Below are 26156 nucleotides of genomic sequence, written 5' to 3' on the forward strand. Positions count from 1 at the left end.
TGACCAAGACAAGGCACAGCTGCCAGTGAAGTTCGGAGTATTAATACATATAGCTTGGCTATATATACCAACTGTATGCTATTTAACAGTATATGATCAACATTCCAAAGGCAAATTGAGTAACTGCTACAAATAGATGGATATAACCTTTGTTTTGCATCTATAAAATACCGTTATATGCCCTGTGAGTTCAGAAACAGCAAATCACCTGCCTAAAGCCAGCGTTATCGCTTAACTTGACTATATATATATAAAATTGCTTAAATTAACAGAACACAACCTTTAACAGCTATGTAGCATTTTACTGAGTAATTACAACTTCCAGACATTTTACAAGATGTACCAAATTCAAGCATAATTACAAAATAAAGAACATATGCAGGGAAATATTTAAATGTTTACACCTCATAAATCAAAATGACTTCCTCATACTAATACGAAGTAACCAAGACACAGGATGAAGAAGCCAATACACCAAAATGCATGGGGAACTGTGGCGTGGGTAGGTGTGGGAAAACATGTTTCAACTTCGAGATTGCGCTCTGAAAGTTCTACCACCAGTGACAATCCTCACTGTTGACTTTCAGATTTTATACAATTTCGGCAATTGCCAAAACACTTTCCAAATGCTTTAAGCATTTTTCAAACTCTTCTTCTCACGTAGTTCTTCAGCACCTTTAATTTTAAGAGAAACTTACAAAAAACCCTTTGTATTACAATATTTACACAACATAGCATTCTTTTTTTTCCTTCTGTCTTCAGATTTGAAGCAGCTGATCGATCACAACCTGGAGAATTTTAAATACACTCTAAATTTAGATTATAAAAATCAAATGTATCCTGGAGTGTGGAGCTATATTCCACTATTTTAACAGGTACTTTCTCCCTGTAACAGCACTATGAATTCTGGCAATACAAAAATCTGACCAGGCTTTCTGTTGGTGTTGTACCTAACCAAAAAACCAAAAACCAAACAAAAAACCAAGACCTTTTATTTTAATTGGTGGCTTTGACTTACACAGAAAAAGGAAATTGTCCTCAAAAGCCTCATGTAATACAGGCGAGAATGACAATTTTCTGCCTACCTACTATAATCTGTTATTGTATCTGTCTGCAGTATTTAAAGTGTGTAAAATGTAATTCACATTACATTCTGAATATCATCTTTAACTCCCTTTCAGAATGTGATACTTTAACTAGAAATATTCCTTATCCACAGATATTTAAGCAACTTGAAAAATACGGACTAACATATTCACCAGTGCAAGAATTCCACAGACCTTAAAACACCGCACCTTTTTTTTTTTGCCCTGTGACACAGTATGGTGCTCCAATCGTTTTTTTTTTTTTTTGGCTGAAAAAAATAAATTAATTTTCTCTTGAATTCACTCTTCCTCCTGTTTCCATAACTGAAATTACTCACACTCCACTCACCAAATACACACCCCACCAAAGCTCCAGGCTCAGACTACACTATCGCCTTGAGCAATAAATAAGTTTTAAGAGGGCAAATGGGCTTATACCTGCAAGACCAACTACTGTATGAGAAAACAGTTAAAACAGAGATTTTCATTACAGGGATTAAAAAAAAAAAAAAAAACAAAAAAAAAACAAAAAAAAAGAGTTTTGCTGGGGTTGGGAGGGAGGAATCGCCCAGCTAACCGAGTGTCACTAAAAGAGAGTGTTGTACTACACGATTTTATGCATACTAATCAAATATAATTTCTTACTGGTATTTTTATTGTTCTCCTATCACCATTTCTTACTGCTGGCCACATTTTTTAGATTGTATTCATCTCTTGCTGTTCCCAAGTGCTTAACACCATAGTTTTGTTCCTTCCTTGTATGTATTCTTTTTACCATACACTTTGTGATAGTTTCTTTTCTTTTGCCTCAGCAAAGCCTGATTGACTGCAGTTTCCATAGTCCGTACAACCACTTACAGCTTCCGGCACATTTTATTTTCCTCAAAGGACTTGCATTTCAAAATCTGACAATTGTGCTTTAAAGCCTGGATTCCTATTTCTTTTTATATGTAATATACAGTCTACTTTGATCTTAATTATTTGTGTCTCACTAAGCAGAAACACAAAAATTACTTATTTAAGCTATGCAACTCCTCTACCATACATAAAATCTTTTTGGTACACCTTGACTTCTCATTTACATTAAGGAGGTAAACTGCAAAAGAGATGTCAGTTGTACTCTCTATTCAAGTTAACAATAAGAATAGAAGCAGCACAATGCTTAAGCTCAAAGAAAAAAAAAATTGTCATTTTATACTCACTTCTGCAATGCAAGCCTTTAGGCATGCACAGAACTTCAGGTTTTGTACAGGAGTTAGACAATTATTCTACTGCACCAAACCAAAATGCCTTAAGAACGTAAGAACATAAACTGAAATACTCTCCTTTTAAATGTTAAACAATACGCTTCTGTGAATTCTTTTGTAGGAAACATGTCTACATCAACTTTAGAAAATGGATTACTTAATTAAGAACTTTGAAAAACAGCCATGCCTAAAAACTCTTTACAGGAAGCCTGTATTTGATGCACTCATTAGCAGATCTACTTCCATAGTGCATAATATTTCCTTTGTTACAGGAAAAATGTATCAGCTGAAATGATTAGGAGAACATAGAATTTCAGTGTATTACCTAGACAGAACATACCCAAAACTCTTCTCCATACTCCCCCATATCAGAGGGGCCAGTAAAAATCTCTCAACAAAAACTGAGTCTCCAGATAGAGCTGAAAAAACTGCACCTGCCAGAATCAGAAAACTTTGGTAGTTTTGGCTTACATGGTTTGTAGCTTTCAAAACAGAACAGCAATCACTGTCAACTGCACTTGTTCACTGATAAAGTACAGAGACCAAAGTAGCATCTAGCCTTGCTATTAAATACAAGAGATGCTCATAACGGCTTCCACCTCCAAGGGTTGGTGAATAAAAAAAATAATAAAACCTGTGTTGGAATTCAATGAAGAAGAAAAGCAGAGGCTATAAACTCCAGCTTGAGTATGAGTCACAGAGGATAAAGAATGCAACTTGTCCTTAAAAAATATGTTCTCCTGTTCCCTGAGTCCCTGCTACTTCTCAACCAGAACACACAGCAAAGAGTCTTTGTAATACAGTATTCCACCAAAATATTTACTACTACAGTATGCTTAATAAATACTTTAGAAAGTGGAGAGGTAGAGGCGGACCACTCAAGAACTTACTTCCACAGTGTATAAAGGAGGTAATTTAGACTTGATATTGATTCGTGGGTAAGAAAATCACTTCACAATTTTATCTTTTATAGAAAAACAAATTCTATAGGAAAATGCGTATTGTTAGTGTCTGGACAACTCTGACTTAAAATGCATTAAGATCACTCAGTATATTGGAACATTAAGACAATTTTTTCAAACACTGCAAGTTTTATGGACTTAAGAAGCATTCTGCAATACGTAAGCAACCTTTCAACAAAGCAGAGGGCAGCTATACTTTGAACATAACCTGAAAAAAAAAAAACAGAATATGCAAGGAAAGTCTACAAAACGGACTATTTTAAAAGGCCGCAACTTAATTGAAAAAAACCTAGAATATAACTTTGTTAGCTAATTCCTCACTTCCTTAAAACAAAAAAGAAATATTAAGTAATTGCTTTTGTGACAAAGAAAAGAAATCTCTCCACACTCCTCCACATTCTGTGAGTTTTCTTTAATTCTGATGATTCTATCATGGAAGTGTAGTAGCTAAACAGTTTACCCAAAAACACTAAAACAAAAGTAAGCTAAGTACTGGACCCATATCACTTCAAGTGTTAGACCATAAAGAGAGATAAATAAAAAAAAAAAAAAGGCAGTAAAAATATCAAAACTGTTAAAAACAACCTATATATTAAAAATCTAACAGTTTAGAATTCCTTTTCCTTTCCAAACTGACAGGTTCAATAAATCAATATTTTCACCTCACTGCAAGACATGTAAACTTAAGAGGTACTGCCAAAACCAGACTGCCTAGATTTTTGTGGTACATCACCATCCAGGCCATTTTTAAAATATGGAACTGGGCCCTCAAACTATGCAACTGTTATGTACCCAAAAACATTCAAGCTCTGACTTCTTAAATTTAACATATTGTTATGCTATAATCAGGAACATAACTGGGAGACAAGGATCTGAATATTATCTTGGAATATACACAAATGGTATGTGGCTGGGTGTACTTCTGACTCAGATAAGGAAATTAAGATCAGAATGCATATAAATTACATCTCTGATGAACAAGAAAACATTTTTACGGGCTTCTGGAGCAGGTGCCGTGTAAGGATATAAATTCATACCTTCTCTTAAACAAGATATGGGAACACTTCAGTAGTGGGGTAACATTTACTAACCTTTCAGTGAAATTTCTGCCCTGCAAAGTGCACACTAACACTGCTCATTCATCAGTAACTCCAGCATACAAACTACTTGGATCACATTGGCTATCTTCACTAGCGCCCCAGTAAGAGCATTTTCCCAGTTTTTAATAAACCCATTATTCCAGAAATCTTAAACTGTTTATTCAAATTCAAAATCCATATAAATATTCTAGGAACAAGGAAAGAGATTATGCGTTATCAGATTCCAGTGGTCTTCATGAATAAGACTAACATCAGCAAAGTGCATAATGAGATGAAGTTTATGTGGAAAGGTGAGGAGAAAGGTAGATGATTTATAATGTGCTAAGGATGTCTTACTTACTTGGTATAGCACACTTTTAAATTTCTTTTAAACTGCATTTCCGATCATCAGGCTGAAACATACTAAGTTTTACAATAGGAGAAAACCAGATAAAGTGAGGTGTCCCTGCTCATGGCAGGGGGTTTGGAACTAGATGATCTTAAGGTCCTTTCCAACCCTAACTATTCTATGATTCTTCTGGATTACCCATAATATAGCTAATAAAATATACAGAAGCAACTGGTGAATAGGGATTATGGACAAGGGTACTAAAGAGACCCACAATTACAGTATGTGAAGTCCCATCTGTAACTAAACTCTGGAATGTTTTGCAGTTGTCAAAAGGTACACTATTTTAAATTCTCACAGTTCACTGGTGAGACTTAGTATGAAAAAAAAAAAAAACAAACCTAAAAAACATTTTCAAAAGCTTTTAACCAAATCTAGATGTACTGGTCTTCACAATTATTATATGCTGCAATGCTTATAATTTAATCTTTACTGATTTTTGAAGACTTGTGTTTCATACCAACATTTCTCCTTTTCAGCAAATCAGTCCTTACTTAGCAACTGAGTCACTAGGAAGTTCTTATTAACACCTCTTACCCATGAGCAATTCTCATTTTACTGAAATATGTTAAAGTGCATAAAGGATTTTCTTCAGTTATTTATATCCAGTAACTTCACTTATATTTCAATTTGCATGATAAGTACTCATGCCCTTATTAATAAGGACTGGGTCTCAAATCAAAGAATCTGGTACAGCTTGGGTGCCCACTGCAGAAAGCCTTGAGGCTCATACATACAATGCTAAACTTGCACATTTCAAAGTTATAAACTCTAAGCATTTATCTCAGGATTGTTAAGAACTACTGACAGATTTACTTTACATTCCCAAAAAGCGAGGCCAATTCTTAAAAAACAAAACAAAAAAACAAAACACCAAAAAAAACACCAAAAAACACAAAGTAATAAATTTAGAATTCAGATTAAGTCTAGAGGTAAATAAATTAAAAATACAATGTATTCATTTGTTTAATTATAAATAATTCTAATATATTTTTTACTATTGTAACTTCCACTTACATCTCTCACACCTTCTATCAAAGACCGTATCTGGCAATACAGCCTACAAGGAAAGCAAAAAATGCCAAGTAACATTTAATAAGCACTATGTGTATATCTCCCAGATCACATCTGAAGATACTTACAAATAAGAGAACAACTGTCAAAGTAAGGGGAGAAAATAACAAAATTTAAACAGAGGAGGTTCACCAAAATCTCTAATTTCTTCACAGTAACTTAACATACTCTGGATAACCACATACAGCTGACTCCACTGAGAAGAAAAACTTTTGTGAAGTGCAGTTAGTAATCACAAGAGTGGGAAAAAGCAGGTTTACAGGTCATGGTACTTGAGAAAAGGCCAGTGCCTGTTTGAAAGAATTTATCTCATAGAAAAGAAAAACTGTGAAACAATCACACAGTTGAAATATTACAATTAGTTTAAGGTTGGCAGGTTCCACTGGAACAAACTCTTCCTAGCTAATCTTAATATCTCCCAAGAACCTTTAGTGGTATCTTGAAAGAAACTATAGAAGTGCAAACTGACTGCAAAGGGACGCAAATGGAAAAACTAAGTGTGTTGTGTATCTTCAGGCAGCTATATTTGCCTAACTAAACCTCAAGTCGTAAGTTCTGAGTTGCAGTAAATATATTCTGACAGACTCTCCTGTGGAATTTAAGTCAAATAGCTTTTTTTCAATTGATTTTGCCATGGAAATTTTTGTCTGCGAGTCTAGTGCTCTTCCAGAAACAGAAGCAGTGCTAACAGTCCAGGAAGCCTACAGCAAAAATTAAGCAAGGTATGGCGCTGAGGTCACCGTAATTTCAGAAGCTTTTCAGCCTTTTACACGACTTCTTTCCAAAATGGTAGCAACTTGAAGATTTCTTCTGCCATGCCTATAGTATCTCCAAATCCACATGACGAACATCAGGATTTCGTTGCTGAAATAAGATTAATTTTAAACAAAGAAGTAAATAGAGAATATTAAAACACATTTTTGCATATGGATACAAATAATGTATTCTTGGTTGGATGCTGGCAACTGGTTAATGAATTCCCTTTTCTGGCAACATATGGACTATCTTAAAATGAAGAACAGCTTCAATAAATGTTGCCCATACTATAAAGCAATTTTCTGAAGGTTAAGCCAGCTTTTCATGTGACAAATACTGTTCAACATCAGATAAGTTAGTTCTCACACTTTATAAAGTATGAAACGGCTCTCCTGATTTTAAAAAAGGCAGTTAAATTTTATATAAAACTGTTCAAATAAAGATATTTATAATCTCACTTTAAGAAAGTTTTAAACTGCTTCAAAAGGAGCAAAAACTGTTCAATAAAGCCCTCATCACACACTGATATACATGACAGAATGCTAAATAACAGATAAAAAAATTAAAAAATAAAACTGAAATTTGCTTCTTTACAACCAAAGCAAAATTTAACAGCCTGTAAGTAACCTGGTATTCTGCAAATACAGTAACAAAGACACAACCAGGTCTTGTATCACAAAAATACTGTTCTACAGTGGTACAAAATTGAACAAAATATGTAACAAATGGATCAACGGCAAAGTAAGGGTTTACTGCTGGTCAGAACTTAGTTAATGATACTACAGCAAGAGAATCTGCATTAGGATTATCAACCTCTTCCCTCACATATTTACAAACAAAATCCCAAAAGTCCCAAAAGTCGATGCAATTGTTTAAAACATAGTCACAAAACAATCACTCCCTAATAAGCAGCTAAATTTCACCTTCAGGTCCTTCTCAAGTCTGTCTACTTCAGCTCCCAGTGTGTCAATGATATTTTCACCATGCTTAAGCATGAATGCTTCCAATTCTTCAAGGTTTTTCACTTGCTGAATTTCCTAGGAAGAAATCAAATTTAAAAGGCTGAGATGAGGGAAAGAAAGGAATAATACTACAGAGGGTTCTGACATTTTTGGGGGGAGAAGGATGATACACACAAAGAGAACCCCAAACACTTCAGCTTTTGCCATTTCCTTTTAAAGCATCATCTGTTCTTACGTCTCAAAGACACAGAAGAGTAGTATCTACTCAATGAAAACAGCTGGCTTACTATTACATCTGTACTTGATATAGAACCTTCTATGCTTAACAGATTTCCTCCTTTATTTTCCAAACAAGTTTGAGAATTTCTTTATTTTTCTAGAAGTTTGAGGTATCCCTTATTCACAGCAAGGCAGAGCAGGGTACCCCTGTGTATTCTTTCCTCATTTTCATGCAGTCGTGCTATTTTATTACACCACTTACTCTGGCTATCACATTACCAACTAATCTGAAAATCCATGCAAATTCTTATGAAATTCCTCCTCAGGAGACCCATATTATATGCGACTCAAAGAACAAGGTTTAGGAAGACAGGATGCTATGCTCCTCCCTCCAAAAAACCACAGACATCATAAGCACCAAAGCAGGTATTAGAGCACTGTCATGAGCTTTCCTTAGATGTCTCATACGATGTTGGCCAGAAGTCATTTGACTTGTAGTATCTCAGACATAGCTTAGGCAATACAACTGCGGTATGTTTAGGACAAATAGATTACTGCTAATGGGCAAAGTAATTATTAAATAACTAATTCTTTTTGTGCCTATAACTACAAGACAACATCAGTTTCTTTCACCTTCCCTATTACTCTAAAACTGAAGAGGAATAATGTAACTGAGTGAGCTTAAAAGATACTCCATCTCCAATACCCTGTGACTAAAATCACAGCAAGTCTAACAAGAAATGAGAGCAATTTGAATTCTAGCATTTCACTGATTTCACAGCTTCAGAAAGAGTAATGTTGGTAGCAATGCTAGTTGAATGAGCTAGTTATTTGAAAAACTATAGATCAAAAGGCAAGCACTTCAGGTAGGGGGCAAAATCCTGCTGAAAACAGCTACCTTCAACAATGATTTTATAGCTGACACAAGCTTACTACATGAAACTACAATGAACTGTGTAAGACACAGTTGTCAACCTAGAAATAGGAAGAACTTTCCCAACAATACTAGTTGGAAGAACCAGTGACCATTGTATACAGCACCAAAGGGAACAGCAGGTAAAGAACAAGAGCTAACAAAGCCTTTGAAAAGTAGTGTACTAACCAGCTGCAACAGCAAAGAATCTGAGGTTTGGCAATATAAAATCGAGCAAACCTGCAGTGCCTCAGCTGCACAAAGCTGACAGCACTCTTCCTCTAAAAATGTATTAAATTGAAATCCAACACATGCACACATCACTTACTGCACTATATATATATAAAGTATATACATTCTTATTTTGACACTAAAGAGCAGCACATTTTAAGAACTCAGACACTGACTAATGGTTTAAAAAAATTGCAGTAATTTAAATGTAAACTCAAACAACTTCTAAGTAGTATCTAATGGACAGACATAAAATGCAGACATCTGCTTTTCATTTTGAAAGGGTAGCAAAGAAATAAATCTTGTAGGTATGCAAGCAAACGTATGTAAGCATGTTACTGGTGAAAATGGGTAAGCAAGCAAAACAATTTGCTCACTTAAAAATCCTGTAATTTAGATAAATTATTCTTTACTTCATATTTCATAGCTTTGCCATGCAGAATCCAGCTGAGCAATCCTTCAAAAAGGAGTGGAATATCTCTCACCTACTTGAAAATCTAGGGTTTAGACACATTTGGAATTAGAAAATAAATATCAAATACTAGACGTTACAGAAAGATTTTTTAAAACATACTTGTAGCAGCTGTTCAATGTCTTGTTTTTCCAGGTAAGAACGAGTAACAACCCGTCCATCAAAGTCTACTTCTGCTTTGAATCTCACTTTGCTCATTCCCAGGTCTGTGGCTTTAACATCATGAATTGCTCTGAAACACATAAATTTGAAAGAAAATGTAGAACAACATAAAACAAACAACTAGGTAGTTTGACTTCTGATGTTAACAACATTGCCACAGTACAACGATTCTGTAATTTTAAAAGGCCACTGCCTTTGACTAACATATCCTCATTTTGCCACCACACATTTGTATTAAATACTGATTTATATTTAACTGGTTATACAACTTTCACAGATTTCTGCTATACCAACACATGTATAAATGGCTCACTGCAATAAAAGACATACTGCAAAAAAGCATCAGAGATTTAGAATTAGACTAAAGGTGTTATAAAAAAAAAAAAAATCCCGCAACAGAAAGCGATACCTTTCCTATTCAATTTACTCACTACTGCACAGTAGGTTTTGTGCATACACATATTTAACAGTCTTCAAGTACCCTCACTTTTGAGGTAAGGGACAATACTGTCAACTACTGAAAGCACACATTGCAATTATGGAAGTACTTTTTCCTGGACAGCTACAATTTGTGAAGGCATGGCCTTCTGGAGAATTTTCTATGCAAAGTTATATTTGATACAAAGTATCGATATTGTGATTGGAAATCACTTTTGATCATACTGAATTATTGATCACGACTAATCACAAGAGAGCTGTTAGTAAAGGCTGAAAAATGTATAATTATTTAAAGGTTCCTAATAGATACTAGAACATGCTTTTATTTTGGTCCTTTGAAAACTTCTGTTTCTCTACAGCACAGTTTTGTTCCAGTTTGTTAGATAAACTCTATGAGGTATGAATATAGGTAATAAACAAAGCATGCTCTATTTTTCAGGGACAGTAAGAAACGAAGCAAACTCAGGACCCAGATTATTATGATGAATTTTAACACTGGAATAAGAATAAAATAAAAATCATAAAATACCATCTTCTTTTTTCTAATTGGATTAACACAAACTTAAGTTTATCTTTAAAGCCAAGTAGAATTCAAAATTGCCACTGCAGAATAAGTTTCCGCCTTTTTCCATCAAGGCCAGAAAAAAAAATGGACACTAAAACATGGGATATAAATCAAAGAAATTTCTATTTTATTTTTTTTTTTTAATTCTTCCTTCTGACATTTCCAATGCAAAATAAGTATCTGGGGTCAACTATAAAATATCCCCAGGACTCTGGGTTTATTAGCAGAAAAATGCAATCATTGTAATTTTTAAAACTGTAACTAAAAGTTTAGAATCAGCAATAAAGCTCACCCAACTGAAAGTACTAAGCTCACCCCCGCCCCATTCATTTCACCAAGTTGTGCAATTTCACAGCATCTTTTTAAATTTAGTATGCCCTTTGTCTTAAGCAAATTCCCGACTCATCTAAGTGTTTATAAATCAGAACTAAATTCACAGGCAGTGCGGGAAGAAAGTGGAACACACAGATTTTGGAAGTAGCCTGCTAGAATGAATAGCTGACAAAGAACAGGAGGCAGATATTTCAGATGAGCAGTCAGAGGAAACATTTATGGAGTATTTCTGGCAATACTAAAGCTGGAGGAGGGGTAAGCACATTAAAAAAAAAAATAGAACATGACCTAAATATAGAGACACACACACAAAAAATATATCTTAGCAAATATTTAAGCAGATTAAAAGAACTGCTACAGCTTACTGATAGCAATAAAGAATTTCCATCTCCAATCAAATTTACACAGCTATTCCTGTGGGAAGCTAGCAAATCAAAACAGTATTAACGGGAATAACCTAACTGGAATCAAACTACCTCCTCACATAAGAGGGTATTTAAGATAGCAGATGTGCTGCAATGAGGGCTATATGAAGAGAATGTGAATCCATGTGATTAAAAAAAAAAAAAAAATGTTGAAGATATATCAAGTGCCTATCAGAGCTAAGCAACGAGATATCCAAGATTCTCATTAAGCAGCAACCTGATAGAATTCAGTAGAATGATGCATATTCTGCAAATGTGAAGAAAAAGGTGTACCTTACTGCTTATAATCCATCCAGGAAAGACAAGACAGTGAGTCAGGAGGAGAAAAAAAGTCACAAATAATTCAAGAACACAAATGCATGTGCTACAAAGCTTGCTTGTGGAAGCTTCTGGATGGCTACCAGACACCATCAATTCAAACTAGGGAAAAGAGAAAGTTTCCAATGAAAGAAAAATTTGTCAGAGGACACCAAGTTACTGGGTTGGAGCCATCAGTTGTAATTTTTTTTCCGTTTTTCCTCCTCCAAACCAGAATGACAGATTTTCCAGCACAACAGTAGCACAATTACCCAACAGCTGTTACAATGAAGTAAAAGTTAAGAGATGAAACTGCCACTAAGAATAGTTTACGCCTAGAGATCTACCATTATACTGCATAAGAACAGAACCAGGACGGTCTGTACCACATCATGTATTTTATTTCACAGTTCTGAAAGCCTCATCTCCTATACTTCAGTTAAGCTGAACACAAGAAAGATTTAGGTAACAAAGGTTTCTCTGAGACTTAAGAATGGAATGTTTGCATAACAAAAACCAAAATCAAGTAATTTTCCAGGTGAGAACAACTCTAACTAAAAGCCCATTCTGGATGACAAATTAAATAAGGCCTAAAAGTAGAAATTACCAAGCAAAATGAAAAGGGAAACAAATAGCCATAAGCCTAAAGAAGAAATTACGAAATCCAGCAAAATTATAGGAGAAGCATAAAAGAAAGGCATTGTGATTAAAAAAAAAAAAAAAAAAAAAAATAGTTGGTTTATAAGTATAGCAAAACTAAAGATTAACCTGGAAAGAAGCTTGCTACTAGATGGAAATGGTGAAGTTATTACTGACAATATAGAATAGACAAAAACATGTAATAATCGTTGTTTCCTTGACCAAAAGAGAAAAACAACGTATTAGTACAACAAAGCATTTCCCTATTAGTGGCCCAGAAGCATACTGCATATTTGAAAGGAAAAAAACGTTAATAATTCAGCAGGCTCCGTAACTCTCATTCAAGAGTAAAAAGAACCAAGAGTAACTGTGAAGGCAAGTAAGTTTTTCATCCTGCAATAACGATAAGGTTTTTTTAAAAGTGTAGATTAAAAACACTGCCAAAATTTAAGAACCATAAATGAGGTAACCCATGTAATGAAAGACAACTTCATCTCATAACCCACGGGAAAACAGTGAAAAGGGTGGGGGAAAAACTATACATTATGAGCATTAATTCCAGTCACTAAGGTTTTAGGGAATGTAGACATTTCCAAACAGCTACATAAATCAACAGCAGTTAATATTGCCTATTAAATACTTTGTAATTAGCAGTGGAACATGACAGTATTCCAGCAGTAGCTTGCCTGAACAAGTTAAGTGGTGGTGGTGCTGATGCGGACAGGAGAGGGTGGAAATCAGACCCTCTGTATCCTTTGGTCAATTTGGAACTAACTATCTTCTGATGAATACTGAATGATTCCCAAATACATCCCCTTCATGTTTGGAAAACACACCTAAAAATAAAGACTGCAAACCCTCCATGAATGAACAAGGAAGACCTGTTTTGGGAAGCAGCAGCTGCAAAAAAGGACTGCAGTAAGAACTCATATACAGTGCGACAGGTGAAAACACTGGAACACTGAAATAAAAAGAGCAAATATTAGTCACAGCTTTAGAAGCAGGCCAGTTTTCAGGAACTTTTTCTTTTACACTTGGTATCAGTAGGAAAAATTTAAGAGTAGGACAGACCAGTACACGCCTCCATTTAAGTAAAGTCTGAATGTTCAAGAAAATGCTGAAACTCTTACTTTGCTGAAAGCCCAAAGCTTTGTTGGATGAAAATCTACAAGTAGCTGTTTGAAGACATACCTGATGGTAGAAGACTCCTTAGTTTCACAAGAAAAAGCTGAAAACAAACCAAAAAAGCTATCTAACCAAAGACTGGAATAAGGAAAAAAAAAAAAAAAAAAAAGACATTTTTCCCTATATTATTCCTCATTACAAGCAAAGGTAATAACACTTTAACATCTCGGAGAACCCTGATATCAAGACCAGGTGTCTTCTTAGTAGATGTAAGTTAACCAAGCTCAAAATATTAGGCTTGTTACAAGAAGAACATGGTCAAAGACGAAGTGTATGCTAAAAGAAATCAAAGCAGATAATGTAATGGAACTAAGAAAGAGATCACTCAAGACAAAGTGCATAGAGAAGGTCCTGAAAACAGCATTGTAAGAAGTACCTACACATTTCAGCTTCTAAGTTTCAGAGAAACACAGTTTCTTACCAAGTCTTCACTTCTTTTATTCTGTGTTCCTTTTAAAAATTAAGTTACTTCTTCTTTAAAAAAAAAAAAAAAAAAAAAGTCTACATCAAGATGGAGATAAACTAAGATTGCTCTCTTGAGAAGTTACAGCCATCTACAAAATAGAATATAATATAAACTGGCACTTGGATAGAAGCAATTTCATGATTCCAGCTGGAGACAAGCAAACACCACCTGTGCACTTTGGAAAAAAGAACTACAGAAGTCGTGTACAAAAAAACCATGTTAACTCACCTACTCTAACACAGCACTGTTGACACATGCTCCACCATTCAGACTAATCCAGGGCCACCACAGTTTAGTTACTGACATGTGAAAATTCTAACACAATTCTATTCCAAAATAAGAATCTTGTTTAGCTTCTGGAACAAAAGACATATCATTCAGACCTGTTGCTTGCAAATGAGATGATGCAGCACTCCAGTTTCTTTCAAGTATTCTTGTGTTAACTAATGGGCTTGGATTTTTGTCTCCAGAGCTCAGTAATGACTATGAATACAAAAAAACACTAAAATATTTCAGCTGATTTACACAGAAATATATTCCTGAATAACGATTAAGAAGAAAACAAAAAGGGTTTTGCTTCTAAATCAAGGTTAATAGGATTAAAGCTAAAATAGGTCCCTAGAAAGCATTTAAACAAGATTTCAGAATTACAATGAGTTATAAGCTTATTGCACTACAAACTCTGGATTTCCAAAGAAGAGAAATTAACATTGAGTTAATTCTGTAAGCATCTAACAGAGAGAATCTATTACAGTGTAATACTACTGCAGTACTCCACTGCCAAGTGCTACGAAATTCCAGATACTGAATATTAACAGTAACAGAATTTAAAGATTTAAGTGCTCAGAAACTATAAAAGCAACAGTATAATTTATCTGCTTGCATTTCGTCATTTGAAACCACTTTCAAGTTTGTGATGGCTTTCTCATTAAGTCACTGTCAGATCCTGTACTTATGTAACTTAGGACATTTTTTGTAGTTTTATTTCCGCTGTGGAACATCTGAGGGGCACGAGTATTTACTTAGTGAAACTTTTAGAAAGAAATTTCACAGAAATAGAAGTAATAATTAAGTAATAATTAAGATTCTAAAATCTCAGTACAAAAGAATCCACCCTAAAATAATCAATCTCAACAGATTCATTTAAAGTGCTTGAACGATTTTTTTCAATGTTTCATGCTTTTTGTTGTTCTTAGTATTGATGCAGCTGTAAAGACTCTTACCTTACTACAGCATCACTTTCCAGTAACTCAGTGAGTCGCTGCAGTCGTTCAGGTTGAATGGATCGTCCTAGCAGGGCTTCAGTGTTAGTGTAGATGAGAAATGCTGACACACTTCCTAACAAGGTTCCAACACCTAGAGACCCCACACTGTCATAATAAGGGTTTCCTAAACAATATAATGTCAAATTAATTTCACAGAGCATTTCTAAAACATGGCAGATAATTCAAATTTCACGTGAAAGGGAGGACATCATTTGAGAGTTTTTTTTTTGATTGGTTGGTTTTGTTTTTTGGTGGGATTTGTTTTAGATTTTGTAGTGTGGTTTTGTTCCCTTGTTTGTTTTTAGTGCACTGCCAATTCTTTTCTACTGAGGAACAAAAAGAACTGGAAAAAAAAAAAGTTACTTTAAGATAAAGTCTCAAGTCCCTTCTGTCCCTTAGCCACTCCTGTCTCCTGACAGACTAATAAGCAGCGTAAACTACTGTAAATTACTTAGGCTTCTGTGTACAGATTTACCTTATATTAATATAAAATTATATACACCTAAACTCAGGTAGTAGCATAAAAGTTTGTGCTCTATTACCAGGAACTCAAAAACTTGCATGTATTAACATTTCTGGAATACTGTATTTATACAAGTTTTCATATTCATACTTACAGAAACAGTAATGTATAATGGGTAAAGTTTATCAAAGACACGAGAAATGGAATTAAAAAAAATGGCTTCTATATAGAAAAGTGAAACTTGCAATTAACTCATTAGAAGCCACAAAGAAAATTACGTATTTATTTTTTTTTTTTAATTGAAAAGCCAATATTTAGGACAAATAAACAAACTTCCCTCTTTATAAATCTTCACTATGCAGGCAAAGACATACTTTGAATCAGTTGCCACACAGATCATCCCACCTGCCTGACTCAGGTTTGCCACATTGTTTAGGAGTAGCTATTGTAATCTGAAGATAACACCAATACCACTACATAATAAATGGGAGGAAAGGAACTGCTTCTTTAAATCCTCCCCACACACACATGCACATCACTGAATAAGAAAACTCAGATACGTAATCCCACATCACAGTGATATACATAACTGATTACAATAAACATACCTTTAGTAAAAAATACCTTCATTTGTATGCAAAGTAGCTCAAAAGGAAGTTAGACCCATCTACATGTACTCTTTCAAGCTTAACCCTTTTGACATAAAAAAAAAAAAGCTGAACTTTAAATTAATCTTAAATATTTTCCAACTCAAACTACTAGAAATCTGACCAGAGAGGAGTCTAAACCTCCAGAAGCTTACACTGTACAAGCATCAAAAAGAGATTAGAGATGCATTTAAGTCAACCAATATAAACTAAATGCTCTGCGTTCACACCATGCACAGGGGTAAATTCACATCCTGATTGCCTCAGCCTGAGGCACAATTTTACCTGTTAAAGAAGTCAGACCCATACAGGTAGCAGCTATGGCCACACTCAGAACTGCTGCAGCATCCTCCAGTAACACCACATTTGTACTAGGATCATGACTCTGTACAACTGCATATACAACAAAAAAACAAAAAACAAACCACACATTACTTTGAAATGCTTACCTTTACTCCATTATGCACAGTACTTAAACTGTGCTAACATCAGCAACTCAAAAGAAAAATTTCCTTAAGTATATAGGTGTAAACTGAATTTCTGCATAGGCACACACTTCTGAAAGCATTCATAAATGCACAGAAAAAGCCCTGTGCCTGTTACTGAAGCTTCTCCATAATGTCTGAAAAACTTAAAGGGGTATTTATCCTGAAAAATGCAAGTAGTTTAGTAAAAGTATTTAAGTAGTGTTAACTAACAGGTTTTCACCCAATTTGTAAAACATATGTGTTACTCGAATAGAAAAGAGATCAATAAAGCAAGGGGAAAGGGATAAGGAATACAGTGAAAATTGTCTCTATCATTATGCAAATAGTGGTAAATAGATACTGTTTTAAATAACGGCATACCTTACTGCTATAATGATACATACCATATTGATAAAATGACAGACCCTTGGCTCGAGCACTCCTGCGAATTTCATTTATAGCAACAAGAAGGGTAGCTGAAACAACAAAGTAGTTGCTTAAAATGGTTAGAGGCAAAGACTTGCTTGCATTTTGAAAACAGTGAACTTTTCTTTATAAATAGCAAGAGATCAAAAAAGCTCTGATTAGTGATACTTTGAATCACTAAAAAAACACTGAATTACCTTCTTCTCTACATGCATGTCTCCCATACAAACTGGAACTATTACATTCACTGACAGTTTAATACCTCAAAGGCATTCCACGTACACTTTTCAAATTATATGTTATTCAGCTTCTCATTATGTAGAGAGATAATAAAAGTTTTACCACCTTTTTTTTTTGTTTGCTTATAACACACATATTTGCAGTAGAGCTCAAAACTTTACTATGAAAGCAAAGGCCAATTATTACTGCAGTTACATTGAATTCTTAGAGATTATGAATAATTAAATAGAAATAATTCTTGAAATTGCATACCTCCTTCAGATACCAATGACCCTGCTAAAATGCAGTATGCCTGTATGAAAAGAAAAAAAAGTCTCAGTTATTATGTTATATGTGTATTTGTATAGATCCCTTCACCACTAACTATCCAAACACAGCATTTCAGAACCTCACTACCAACTGTGCTGTGTAGCTTTCCCTAAACCCAAGGCAGCCAACATCTGAATTATGCAATGTATTGCAAAATAGGAAGGGAGGACCTCTTCGGATGTGTGAAGGGAAAACACAAAGTTTAAAGAACAGCTCATTTTGCTATAAGATCAGCTATAGTTTAACATGATTTTTTTCTTAAAACACATTCTCATTAAGGATGGTTTGAGCTAATTGTGTTGGGATTCAAACAGACTCGGGAAGTGAATTTCAGACTGTGCCATTACTTTCTATTAAGTCACCAGCATTAGATGCAATATCAAACAACATTATCTTACCCAGAGAAGAGATTCTATAGGGTGAGGGTTGAGTAAACCTATGATCCCATGATACCAAGACAGTCCTGCACCCATCATAAAAATGCCCACTCCGCTAATCAAGGAGGCAATATAGCGCATGTTTGTGAAACCATACCTATATGAAAACAAAGAAAGTGATATAGGAAAATAAGATTCTATATATCTGCAAGCACATCTACATGTTTTTCCCATTAAGTTTTACATGTCTTAATTTATCATCATATGACTAGGCATCTATTTAAGTTAAAGCTGTTAAATTCAACCTAAACCAAGGAAAAAGATGACATCTGGAAAAACACAGCTAGTACACACAATGACATTAAGCATAGATATTTTTCTAATTCTTTTTTAAATAAGCTATTTACGTAGCTATATTGATTTTTATGCAGACACTGAGGATTTTACTAACAGAAAGAAAAAAACAAACATACTTAAAACATTTTATGGAAATGCTACTTCTAAATGAAAACTTCAGCCTTATAGGCAGCGTGTCTACCTATTTTATAACACTAATTTAAAGGAAATAAAATTTGTGACATCTTTTAGTAGTTCAACTAACTGCAGACATTCAACATTCAGCTTTTAAGAGCAACTAGAGCAATATTGAAAGTGTACCTTTGTTTTTTTACTATTGACTGCTACTACAAACAGTACATTTCTTTAGCAACATCTAAAACACAGTAGTATAAAAGAAAGGAAAAAGTGAAATAGGGGAAGGAGATAAAACAAATATTTAGACAAATGTAAGATTAAAATATTTTTCAGATTACCTGACGCTCTTAATGAAGTTTAAGAAAGAAAAAAACAATTCTGTAAATGAGATGTATTTTCAATTAGTTCTTACAATGTGAATGACCTGCCCAATAATGTGAAGTGTAAAGCAGGTCAACACCAAGAAAGTATCACAGAACATATAGCTTCTGACTTTCATGAAGCTGTAAGAGCTTACCAATAATATCCCTATTACTCAGAAAAAAACAAACAGCCATTTGAGAAAAACACATCTCTAGGATACAAGTAGCTGCCTTGCAGAAAAGAGCTTCATTTTAAATAAGTATTTTTTACTTTTAAAAAAAACCTTATTCACATGAACATCGTTTAAAACCAAAGTAAAACTATCCATCGGAAGAGGCAGAAGAGACCAAAATAACATAAAGAAATAATGTCAATTAAAATAATACACGTCAAAAAACATACCACAAAAAAAAAAAGTATAGCTTGTACCAAGCCACTGAAGCTGTAACTTCTGCAGTTTGAAAAAAATCTGCAGTTTTCTCTCTTGCAAAATCATAAACAATGCATTTCAGAAATTATAAGAAACGTGAGATTAAGAACAAGTTGCTGCACAAACAAGAACTGATCTCACTCCTACATAAAATTACAAAATCATTATTTACTCAAAAAGCTTACGGATGACTAGGGTCAGGCGTCCTTGCAGACTGACTGATGCCCAAAGCTAGCAATGCCTATTCAGGATGAAAGGAAGCAAAACTTTGTTAAAATAAGAAAACATTTAGAAACATTCTGTATCAACAGAACTTGAATGATAAAAGGCAGATGCAATTTGCCGATCTGCACGCATACTTTGCTACTGATATTGTACAAGAACTGAAATACAATCAAAATCTGTCATCTACATCTACTCCCCCCCCCCAAAAAAAATTATTCCTATATAAAATATATATGGAACTATATACATAGTGTGTATATATATAATTACTATTAATTATAATTCTAGAATTGCAATTGAAAGTGAAGATTATGTGCAATCACAAGTGTTGTTGCTCTACTTCAATGGGAAGGAATGAAGTTGTTCAGGGAACAAAGCTATTTAAATAAATCCCTCTTGAAGAGAAATTACAAGAGACTGTGGTGATGGCACACTACATTTAAAGCAATAATTTTATACTGCAGCTTCTATCATTAGAGAAATACTCCAAACTGAAGAAAAATATTTTGAAGGAAGAAATAAAAACCTCTTGCTATCTAAACGGCCCATTTGGGATATATTTATTTAGGCATGTGTTAAACTTGATGCAGTAAGTTATAAATCTAGATCTCGATTTTGCAAAGCATGTGCTTTGTTTTAGGAGTCTGAATTACTGAAGCATAATAACCAGGATTAAAATGTAGACACTTCAGTATTCACAGCAGCAAACTGCTTTGAGGCAGCAAGTTTTCTCCTGTGTTTTTCCCAAAATCACTACGAAGTTATTTCACAGTTAAAAAAACAGAATAGCTCTTCTACATATAAAGTGGTAGATAGTACCACTATCAAACTTGGCTCACCTATAAACTGACACAGCTGGCCAACTGAAAATCACACACCTGAAGGCTGCCTCCCCATAATTTTAAGTATTATCAGCTAAGTTAGTAGTGCCCCTCTCCTCACTTCATAGCCGGAATAGCTGAAAGGTTGTGTGAAAACCTTTATTGAAAAATAGCAAGCAAAATGCAAGTCCTCAACTCAGTCTTTCTGGACACAGAAACATACTAGGTACAACCAAAGAAGAAAGGTAGCCAAAATTATGTTAAAATGCATTTTAGGATATTAAGTCTGCTCTAAGATTTCATACATTCCTCAAATGTGGAGGAGCACTGTTGCATTTTATATGTGTCAAAAGCTATCCAAGGATTTCTCTTGCTTGAGCTGCAGGAGGGTTTCAACCACTCATCTTGAGGTACTTATTTTGTTTCCAAAGCCTTACTGGTAACAAAAACAGGAACAAGAAGAATTCCTTCAACAGTGGAAGAAGGGAAAATTTCAGCATCTCATAATGAATGCCTCAAGCACACTAAAGAAAACAGCAAAAGACAAAACATTAATTTTGTCTCTGCATGCTATATTATGTGCCCAGCTCTGAGTTTGCCACATCACCTGTGGACATAAATGTGCCAAGTACATGGCTACTTGTGCTGTGAGAGGCTGCTAAGACAGCCTACAAATAGAAAGAGAGATGCTCAAATTCTCATCATTATTCTACCACAAGATGACTAAGCAACAAAGCCTGTCATTCTATTACCATGACAGGAAAAGTATTTCAAGTTAACATTTAACCAGAATAAGAAAGAAGCATACTACGTACTTCATCTTACTTTCCAGTCCTACTTACAACCCATAAAGTAGCTCAGTATAGTTCTGCTTACTACAACTCCTCTCGAATTTCAACTAATTTCTGAAAAAACTTCAGAATCTACGTTGACATGTCTCATTTCTACATTAATACAAATTAAAATGCACCCCTTTTTTTTTTTTTTATTATCATCTGGACAGGCACTCAATATTACTTCAAGATAACTCACAGATACATCACTGTTGTCCAGGAGAAACAAGGCAGAGCGGAAGAAGCACGCAACCCAAATTACCAAGATCTGGTTCTAACACCATGTCCTAAAGATAAGACTGGTCACATTACACATACCGTTGTAACAAAATTAAGCCTGTCCTGGGACTTATTTGCTAATGTTTATATATTTGACTAATACTATAACCCATTTACTCTCTCCCGGTGCACTTTCAAATCTTGATAGTTACAAGGAAAGTAAATTGCAAATGAAGTACAGAACAATGCAAAACCAATATTTTACTAAAGAACAGAAGTAATTGGGGCAGGTGGTTTGAAATAATGTAGATGTATTATAAACAGTATTATATTAACAGAAATACTAGTCCAAACCTGATCATTACAAGCGACTCCTGCTGCATTTAAGGCTTCTAGACTAGGTCAGTTATTTTACTGCTAGCTTATAAACCCTCCAGATCACTGGCACCAAATTAAAAAGAGGAATAAAATGTAGCTAAATAAACCTTCTGGAACCACCAGTTTTGGCAAGTAAATCTGCAACTGAGTAACAATAGCTTTGCACTCAGATTGGGAAACAACAGGAAGAGCTCTGAGTTTAGCAACTTTTCTAAAGTAATGTGAATTTCTTACAAAATATGCCTTCATCTGCCTACAGTTTGATAAAAACTGTATATAGTAATAACATTGTTTTGTGTCTCTGGGAAGCTAAAAAATGTATGTGTACACTACAGGCATACAGAAAAAACCGCATCTTCCTCCCACTGCATGCACAGAGCACTTGTCAGACTCTGGGCAGGCTTTGTAGTCTCCATGACTGAAATCAGAAATCACTTAATAATAACACACAAAAACACCCTCTCCCAGAAGAAACTGCTTACTTAAAAACATCTTTAAGACTGTTTTGCATCCAGATTATTTAAATGGTCATTAGATTAAGTACTAGCTTTTTTCCCTCCTAGAATATATTACTATTAATTCTAGGAAGCATGTAAACCATACAAAACAGTACATTATCATGGATACTGAACAGCAAGAGCACTGTAAATACACACCACAGCAAAACCTGAGAGTCATTTTTAAAGTTCTGACTAATACACTTGGAAATTTCAGGCTTATCTACAATGTCAGTGTTATCTATGTGCAAACTTCATAAAGAAAAACGTATTTTGCTATGCATTCTAGTCCTCCTAAATAAAATACTGTTTCAATTTCTCTGATGTTTCCTATTTAGACAGTATAGGCAACTAAGGAGTACTAACAGACTAAATTATTGCTTTTGAGTATAATACAACTACTGTAAGTATCTACCTTTATTCCTGAAAAATTATTATAAATGCTAATTTAAACAGAATAGGAAAAATACTCACCTGGTTACATGTGTCTGCTAAAGAATGTATGGCTTCTGAAAACATACTTGCAGAGCCCGTGTAAACCCAAGCAAGTAGCTTAAAGAAAAAATTCAACCCATTTCTGAAAACAAAGAGAAGAAATAAGCTAAAGAACAACAGAATATCTGGTCTTTAATATTTTCAACAAAACCACAAGTGCTCTATAATCATGCATTATCTGCCAGCAAGTGATGAAACCAAGTATCAGTTTAATCATTACAGACCTATACAGGCAGAGAAGGCATTCAGATTTTCTGTATGATTACTGTTAAAATACCCTTTCAACTAAACTTCATATGCGAAGATTTTTTTATTTTTTCCAAAATCATTAACTTCTAAGCAGTTACACTTCATGAAAACTACTATCACATTCACTACTTCGAACAACTAATGGCCTACCAGTGGGAAAATAAAAGTCTTAATGATTTCCTTTTCTCTTTCAGTCCTTTCTTTCCTTTTTTTCAGTCCTTTTTAATTTTCGCTTTCCAGTCCTTTGCCTCCTACACACCCCCTCCTAATACTGGAGCCCAAGGTTCCCAACTTTAATCTCAGCATGGGCAATTCCCAGTAGGATACAAACATAAGACAACAGACAGGAAGGCAAGGCTCTCATCATATTACACTGTAAAAATTATCTACGGAACTTTTCTATTAAGATGTCCACTGTGACCTGTCAAGCCTTCTTAGGTTACAGGCTTCCTGGAGTAAGCATCGTGTTATGCTGTACAGAGAAAGGTAGCTATCAACACTAAAATTCAAGTTTACATTCTCACTTCAAACATTCATTATCAGAATCAGCAAGGTAATTGTTACAATCATATTGCAACGAAAATTAGACTAGAGGACTATTAACATTCTCCTCTTTTTGAAATACATTTCAGTTTGTCTTATTGGTAATTTTTTTAAGTATTTGAATGAAATTAAGTGTTATAAATAAATACTAACAACATATTACAGTTGCATTCTTGAACAACCAGATACCAAAAAAACATATTTAAGTTACAGGAAGCACAAGTCCAGCCACTTGCCATACACCAAATTATATAGTTGATTAAATCAGATTCATTTCCAAGGTCATCCTCAAAGAATTTCTGTGAAAACACATTTTACTTTAGCACTGTTTTCTATAACTGCTTCAATACAAGGGCCTGAATGTGCTTCACAATTTTAGAGTTATTCTCATTGCCTCATGAGATGGTGAATCATCACCATAATTTATAGGTGGAAAGTAGAAAATGCACAAGTTAGTGGATATCCCAAGAAGAACAGAAGGCTGTTGTATTATTAAACCATAATTTAAACTCCCTGTGTTAATTATAAGTTCCTCCAATTCACAGCATACTGCATCTTCAGCACAGAAAGAAAATGAAACAAATTAGTGAGATTCATGAGCACAGTCTCTTTTATTTTTCTCTGTGTTGTATTAATGGAGTTGACAGCTTATCTGAAGGTACATTTCAGTTGTGCGACCCCCACCTGTTCAGATGACACAGTAGGCACTTCGATGATACTATTTTACCCCTACAAATTATGAATTTGTGGGGAAATTTGGCATCCTAGAAATCTGAAAAGAAACCATACTAAGATTTCCAAATGTCAGGCCCAATCTATTAATGTATTAAAGATGTCCAAGAAGTTGGAGACATAGGATAGAAAGAGTGCTATGCAGGAAATTATTACAAAATCCATGAGTCTATAGAGTCAAAGGCTATTTAATGTTTTCTTTCTGACTAGATGTTTGCATCAATGTAAGATAGTAAGATAAAAGTCATTTTGGAGGAAAAGAAAAAACAAAGTCAGGCTTTTACTGCAAGTAATATGTTCTGCTTTAAAAAACAAATTCAGCACTGCATTTGAAAATACTAATCCCTATGAAAGCCTAAATTCTATTGAAGATATAACTACTAACAGCAGAAGAAACCAGCAGATTCTGAGAATACAGATACTCAATATCTCAATCAGTTCGAAACAAAGTCATCTTTTACATCAGTGACCACCAAATCAGAAAGTGTATTCTCTATTTTACTGAAATAAACCAGACTGACTGATTTAGCTATCTCACTTTTATCCACATGTACCTGAAAGAGTAGGAAATCTTAACAGAACTTAAACCAAAAATAGGTGAAGTCTAAAAAAGATTTATAGTAATGTTTTGGACATCATGCCAACAAATAATAATAATGCCCACCATGTTTCACTAGGTACAATTCTATTGTTGTACTTACTAAACCTACCACTATACAGCTTTTTCTAATAAGCCTCTCTTCTGCACCTAGAAAATAAGCAATTTCATTCAACACGACTGTTTGTAACAGTATTCCAAAGTCCACGGAGCAGGCAAACATTCACCAAGAAAACTGGGGTAAAGGAGGAAGAAGTGTTGAAAAAGATATACATCCTCCTTGCTGTCAGAAACCCTGTCAATTTTAATGTAAAGTCTAAACTTAATTGGTAACTTTAAAATGTGCTGATACATGAAGAGAATCGGCCTTTCTCTGGACAAAAGAAACACTACCACAAGTGCAAAACTAGATCAACATCAATTACTCAAAACAAGGTTCCTAACTTAATTTAAATTACAATTAAAACAAACTCAAATAAATCTATGCTGACTGAACTGTAAACTTGAAAGAAATTAAAGGGCACTTCCTACAAATTTATCATTCCAAATTTGTTTTCAAGGATAACCACAACAAAACCCGAAGATGTATATGGGGAACAGAAATTATGAGGAACTGAAAAATACATATAGGAAATTGTACTGTGATGGGACTGCCCACTTTTCATACTCTATCTTACCACATAAGCAATGGTCTAGAAGGACCTGGTCATATTTACTTAAAAAGGTCGAAATAATTGTCCTGGGTTCACCAGTAGCCGTTTTTCTCCTTCTTAGTAGCTGGTGCAAGCTCTGTGTTTTGACTTCCAGCCTGGGAACAGAGCTGATAACACCGACTGTTTTTAATTGTTGCTAAGTAATGTTTATTCTGGCCAAGGACTTTGTGAGTCTCATGCTCTGCCAGGGATGAGGGGAGGCCGGGAGGAAGCAGAGACAGGACACCTGACCCAAGCTAGCCAAAGAGGTATTCCATACCACAGCACGTCATGCCCAGGGAGGTAACTGGGAGTTACCCGGAAGGGCACGGGCTCTCTTCGGCGGGGGTCAAACTCATTCAGCGGTGGTATTGTATTCTCTTCTCTTGTTATCTTATCATTATTATCATTGGTGGCAGCAGTACTGATTTTGTGTTATGCCTTAGTTACTGGGCTGTCCTTATCTCAACCCGTGGGAGTTACATTCTCTCAAT

The 26156-nt window shown here is 34.7% G+C and overlaps 1 protein-coding gene across 2 annotated transcripts in view; it reads right to left on the reverse strand.

The window, feature by feature from the left end:
• Positions 1–5685: 5685 nt before the first annotated feature.
• Positions 5686–26156, reverse strand: part of SLC30A9 (solute carrier family 30 member 9) — a 35974-nt gene continuing 15503 nt past the window's right edge. Inside the window, exons 9-18 of one of the 2 annotated variants that reach the window (XM_065698158.1) lie at positions 22828–22930; positions 19566–19621; positions 18135–18270; positions 17680–17719; positions 17166–17237; positions 16580–16687; positions 15143–15308; positions 9512–9641; positions 7536–7649; positions 5686–6720 (exon numbers count right to left, since the gene is read on the reverse strand). In XM_065698158.1, the coding sequence (XP_065554230.1) occupies positions 6676–6720; positions 7536–7649; positions 9512–9641; positions 15143–15308; positions 16580–16687; positions 17166–17237; positions 17680–17719; positions 18135–18270; positions 19566–19621; positions 22828–22930 (970 nt within the window). In that variant the 3' untranslated portion in view covers positions 5686–6675. Of the gene's footprint in view, positions 6721–7535; positions 7650–9511; positions 9642–14147; positions 14276–15142; positions 15309–16579; positions 16688–17165; positions 17238–17679; positions 17720–18134; positions 18271–19565; positions 19622–22827; positions 22931–26156 lie in introns of those variants that run through there. The other variant, XR_010616640.1, reaches the window with a different exon arrangement.

This window comes from Lathamus discolor, chromosome 1 (genome assembly GCF_037157495.1).
Source record: "Lathamus discolor isolate bLatDis1 chromosome 1, bLatDis1.hap1, whole genome shotgun sequence".
NCBI lineage: Eukaryota > Metazoa > Chordata > Aves > Psittaciformes > Psittacidae > Lathamus > Lathamus discolor.